The 6251-nt window shown below is 31.1% G+C and overlaps 2 protein-coding genes across 2 annotated transcripts; one reads left to right on the forward strand and one right to left on the reverse strand.

Annotated features, from left to right (window-relative positions):
• Positions 1–698: 698 nt before the first annotated feature.
• On the forward strand, positions 699–1882 carry HELRODRAFT_182807 (hypothetical protein; the record flags this gene model as incomplete). The annotated part of the gene is made up of 4 exons (XM_009033535.1): positions 699–1037; positions 1143–1389; positions 1495–1557; positions 1743–1882. The coding sequence occupies 4 exons, from the start codon at positions 699–701 to the stop codon at positions 1880–1882; spliced, it is 789 nt and encodes a 262-aa protein (XP_009031783.1).
• A 766-nt stretch (positions 1883–2648) lies between these two features.
• On the reverse strand, positions 2649–5704 carry HELRODRAFT_182808 (hypothetical protein; the record flags this gene model as incomplete). The annotated part of the gene is made up of 3 exons (XM_009033536.1): positions 2649–2858; positions 3731–3970; positions 5414–5704. The coding sequence occupies 3 exons, from the start codon at positions 5702–5704 to the stop codon at positions 2649–2651; spliced, it is 741 nt and encodes a 246-aa protein (XP_009031784.1).
• Between the last annotated feature and the right edge of the window lie 547 nt (positions 5705–6251).

Genomic DNA, 6251 nt, shown 5'->3' on the forward strand with positions numbered 1-6251 from the left:
TCGTTGCTACGTTAATTGTGGTTTTCTTGTTCTCGAATTGTTTATTAATATTTGGACTCGTTCTGGCGTTAAATTTCGTTTAATTTTGTTATTTCGTTGACAGTTTATAATTATCTGCTAATAGTTTTTTGCTGTAATATTTTAATTTGTTGTTTTCTAAGTTGTATTTGAATTAAAAACTTTGCGATATTTTTTTTCCCCGCCGCATATTTTTTATTGCAGGATACCAAAGACAATAACTGTTTTTTTCATTTAAGATCTGCTATACCGAGAAAGAATAAACAACAAGTTAACTCAACGAATGTTGATAAAAATTTTGTTTTGCCAGAAGCAATTAATAATAGCATTTTTTGCTGTTGTTGTGAAGTTCCGATCGGCCCAGGTTTGCAGACAAATGGTGATGTTTTGAAGTTAATCAACAAACGTAACAATTTGAAATGGTTTTGCGACAAATGTATAAAAAACGCAGATGGATTTAAAGGTCTTACCAAATTACTCAACGCTAGATTTAGTTCTCTGGAAACAAGATTAAAAACTCACGATCCTAACAGTGACGATCTTCTCGGACTCCGTGCAAATATAGAGACTAATAAAGATAACCTTGATCAATAAAGAAATGTCGATGAAAAGAATGACCGGTCGATTGGTACTTTAAAAAAGAGATCAGCACTTCTTGAACGGATGTGATCAAGAGGAACATGGATGAAGTAAACAAAGGAATAACTTCGGTTCGCAAAACAATCGAGGTTGTCAATGATGTTAAGGAGCGCGAAAACAACGTCGTACTCTTTAATTTTCCTGAGGATGAGACTGTGGTCAAGGATAGAGATAATGTTACGGGTTTCTTGATTTCGTTGTCGGATAATGCGCTGAAGAAGGAAGAGATTGTGGAAATAAATAGACAAGGCAGCAGGCTTGACTCAGCTACTTCACCGCGTCCAATAATAGTTAAATTCATCAATACGGCAGTTAAGTCACTGATTATGAAAAAGCTTTTTGAAATCAAGTTGTTGGATGCGAACATGAAGAGTGTTAAGGTTAGTGATGACCTGACTAAGGACTAAGGATCAACGTGCATACACCTGAAAAAATTGATCAACGATGGTAAAATGAGTAAATTCGTTTTTTTTATAACGAGTCAGAGGATCGGCAGGCCGGTGGAGGATTATAAAATATCCGAAACCTGCATCAAATCATACTTAAACCTGGGTTTACTAAATATAAGGTCAATACGTTCTAAATATGATGCGGTTTATGAGTTGCTGTCTAATGGTATGGACGTATTCGTATTGAATGAGACATGGTACAGTTCATCTAATGATTTAACGGTAAGACTGTCAAAGCCTGAAGAATTTGATTATGTTGACTGCGTGCGACCTCTGGACCCAGGTCATGGTGGAATAATTTTTTACTTCAGAAATACCTAATTCACTGGTTTAGTTATATAGGTAATGATAACGATATATATGATACACAATACACATTCTATGTTAGGAGCACTTGTGTGGCTAGAGATGCTGAGAATTGGTAGTGTCGCTTCCGACATGATACGCACCGGTCAATTGTGAAGTTGTTGTTAATTGGGCGGGTGTATTTGTTTGTTTTTTGCACTTGAGACTTCATTATGTTAATAATTAGGTAAGAGAATGAACGTCTATAATTCTAAGATTTTGGCATAGATTCTTAACGCCGGTAGGTGTTAAATTAACTAATTTGGAACTAACTACATTTATTTCTAATAGTTTTCAGGGTCGACAAGGATGGTGTAGCTACGAGGCTTGTCTGCAGAGGACGATGTCGTGAAGCTGGATTGGTGATGGCCAGTGTGATGGGAGAATTTATGGTCATTGGCACCGGCGATGAAGACTATACGTTGGATTGATAGACAGATACATATTGCTTTTATATGTATTCGATTATTTTGTTATCGATATGATACTGTAGTTTACTTTTATTGTTGTTGTTGTTATTATTATTGTATTTATATATTTTTTTATTAGTTTTTTTAATACTATTTCATATTATTATTGTTTTTTGGACATTTAAATTATTATCACATATTAGATATGAGCACATGGATTTAATCTACGCTCATTATTAAATGTTATGTTAAAACCGAATCTCTTGAATCCTATGATAATTTTCCTGGACCGAGAACTGACATTTTTGAACGAAAAAGGTTGAACCAACAACATTTACAGAATGATCAGAAAAGAAACAATCAACGATTGATAAGGAATCGAAATATGGCCTTATTTGCAGCATGAATTCGGAAAATAAGTTTATTTTGAATTTTAATAAACTAAACGTTCACCAAAAAACTTTAGTGAGAAAAATTGAAAAAACGAACTACAAACATATTAACACTAAACATTCGGTAGAATTTATAGAATATTGTAAATATATTTCACAAATATATATATATATGTTTTTCACAAATATATATATATATATATATATATATATATATAAACTTTGTTTTATTTCTCGATTAACTTTAATGAAAAACTAAATAATGTATTTGAGAAACAAAAAAAACTTTGTTTTATTTCTCAAAAATATTCTGACAATTGTATATAAAACCAAATGATTAAAAAACAGAGTTTTGAAAATACAATTTACATAAAAATACAATTCAACAGAATTATTTATAGATGTATAAACATGAATGAAGTTACAACAGTACTCAAACTTACAGCAAAGCCCGTCTCTGAATATTGGTAAGCCACAAACGTGTTCCAGTTAGTTGGATGGAATGTGATGAGATGCGGATAGAAAGTGAGGGAGTACCTGGAATATGTCAGACCTCGGTCTGACGTCGTCCAGATGGTCTTGTGGATGACATCAGCAAACACAAACTGCAATTAAGGAAAAATCTTGGCATATATCTAAACATATATATAAATGAAAATTTGAGAAAATAAAATAAATTTTAATGCTAACAAAAAGGCGGTTGGAATGTTACTTAATGCACTGGGGCTTAAGATTTTGCTATGACGTTTAAAGGGGAGAGGTGGGTTCGAGATTTGTTACGCATTAAGTTATTTTCTATATTTAATCTTTCATTCTAAACCACATCATCAAATTCTAGTGTTGCTTCATAATAAAAGCACTAAAATTTTCTATTCAGTTCCATCTGCAAAGTATTTTGGAAAATTATTTTTTGAAAAAGTAAAATATAGAACTTAAAATTGTAGGTTTAAATGGAGTGAATAAGTGCGTGAAGAAAAGATAGGGCTTTCATCTTTAAGAAAAATTTTCGAGAAATAAGTTAAGGCTTTCTCAACCTTATTTCAATTCAATCATTATCACAACTGTTTGTTGCACCATTTTTTATGCTGTTCTCTACAATTTCTTTCATAGCTTTAACCCAATAATAATAATTATGATAATAATATTAATACTAATGTTACAATTTTTAGTATTACTATAATGATAATAATAATTATTATTACTATTAGTTGTGTAAATTGATGACTTGATATGTTGATGTGTTGATTGTTGATGTGTGTTGATGTGTCAATGTGCTAATGACTTATGTGCTGAGATATTGATGAATTATATGTTGATGTGGTGACGACTTAAATGCGTTAATGATTTATTTGTGTTGATGTATTGATGACTTATGTGTTGATATGTTGATGACTTATTTATTGATGTGCTGATATGCTGACAACTTGTGACATGTTGACGTCTTATATGTTGATGTGCAGATAGGTTGAAGACTCACGTGCGTCGTGTAGACGGGGCTGATGTAATACCAATGCACAGCTGCTGGCACATTCGGCCAAGAAGGACCCAGCGTTAAATTCTGCTTGACAAATGTTTTACCGTAATCTCGAGAAATGTACAAATTACTGGAAAAGATGAAGCTGAGCATGATGGCGTCACGTGCCAGGGCAATGATGACGTCACTGTCCTCTCCTGCCCAATGAACAACGATCAATCCATGACTGTCAGACAAGTTAAACTAGGTTGGGAAATAATTTGTTTGGAAAGCTTTAATTTTATAACTGATCTTACACATATTTAAAAACTTAGACAATTAACAGAATACAAATGAGCAAAATACATTAAATTCTAACATCAACTATAAGCTAAGGTGATAAAATTATTAAAAAACAAATTCAAAATGTTCAATAAAATATTACACAGACCGAAAATAAAAAAACAATTTTTTTTTTATGTAAGTTTAACTTAATTCAAAATACATAAACATTTTTATCAATGTAAACATTTGAATTTTGATATTTAAAATTCACATTTGTTTTAATTGTCCATAGTTTCAACTATTTGTTCATTAAACTAAAAATTTATCAGATAGTTAACGTTTTTTGTATTTGAATTTGAACTATGAAAAAATTAGTGTTTAAAAATTAATAATCTTCATGATAAAATGTTTTTTAGTTTAATTTATGGACCTCTACATTCTTTATAAGTTAGATAAAGTTGACTAATTCCACCCAATCACAAAAGATGCTAATATTTGTTTGTATTAATTAAAATTTTTTAAATTAAATTCAAGTTTGAATACTCCAGCAACTCGAAATGAATTAAAGTTGATAATGTATCGTATTGATTTTTATATATTTTGAAATACATTATTTAAATTATTATTATTATGGAAAAAAAACTCAAACTCTCTCTATGCCTCACACAAATATAACTAACAAACAATTAAACATACAAGCATGTGAATATGGATATATGTATAAAACAAAGTTCAAACAAATAAAAATAATTAAAATGAAGAAAATTAAAAGAACAGATTCAGTTCATAATTTAACAACTAAAAAACTATATATATATATATATATATACATACATTAATAAACATTTATCCATATTCAACTTCTACAATTCATGAAAATAGCACTAACATTAAAAAAACATTCATGTCAAAACACACAATCATAAGTTCAACCAAAACCACATTATAAACAGTTCAAGTGAATAGAATAAAAAAATATATACAGTTTGTAGCATAACAACTCAAAATCTATTGTATATATATATATATATATATACACACACATTAATAAACAATCATCTTTAAATTTCCGCTTTCAACCATTCATGAATATGATTATAAATATAAATGGTTTCCTGAAAATTCCATCCCCTTGAATTACAGGAGACTATTTGACTATAACAAACTATTTACTTTTTTTTACTATAGAATTAGAAAGCAAATTAACAATAGATTAATTTTTGCATACATTATAATGCATACTAACACACAAAACAATATTATACATTAACAATCAGATTAAATTAGTAAATTTAGCTGTTTAATTTAGTTATTTATTTATTAATAAATAATAGCAAAATAATTGTAATATAATATTACAATAAGAATAGATATTATTCAGGTATGGACCTTGGTTGGGACAGGTGTATTTCACTTACTAACCTTTGTCAGTTGGATGTCGTTAAGGCCTCTTTTCGACCTACGAAAACGCTCCTCGTTCGCATTTCGTTGGTGTCCAGCCTTGTGGTCGGCCTGCTGCTGTTGGCGCTTCACGGGCTGGTCGTCGCTGGCACTGCCCAAATCTACTACGTAATGATTTTGTTGATTGTTTTTCACGAGCTCATCGTCGGCTCTTTTAGTGATTTCAGCCAATTCAAATTTTTCGGTTGAGGCGGAAACACAAAAAATAGTTGAAATAAAGAACGTCCAAATGACCTTCGAAGACAAGCGCATCGTAGCTTCAGTTACAAAAACATAACCATCGAGAAATTATGACGCACAGGATCGCAATCAGAATCATTAATTACTAGGAAGTTACCTGGATTGTTTTTTAATCGTAATCAATTTTGAAGCGCTGTTTTTTATTTTTCGTATGAATAAATAATGTTGTAAAAGCTGTAATAATAACATATAGAACAATTTAGGTTGTAATGTTGTTGATGAGATATTTGCAGCAGGTTGTGTTGTTTGTAGGTTTGGGGTCTTTATTGCTAAGTATTAGGTTTAGTTTCTTGCGTACACTTAGAACAGATATACTGGCCCTCGAACGCATCCCCACACATTTAACTTGCGCTTAAAAAAAGGTCAGCGGCTTTTTGTATTTTAAAAAAATAAACATTTAAGGTCTTAAACGACGGCGTGATGGCTCAATGGTTAAAGGCGCCTGATCTTGCTATTGCTATGACTGGGTTCGAATACAAAGAGATTCCCGCCTATCATATGCAATGTGTATGATGCGTGGTTTGCACGCGTATTCATATACGCTGTGTGTGTTTGTCGT

Source organism: Helobdella robusta (genome assembly GCF_000326865.2).
Source record: "Helobdella robusta unplaced genomic scaffold HELROscaffold_93, whole genome shotgun sequence".
Classification (NCBI taxonomy): domain Eukaryota; kingdom Metazoa; phylum Annelida; class Clitellata; order Rhynchobdellida; family Glossiphoniidae; genus Helobdella; species Helobdella robusta.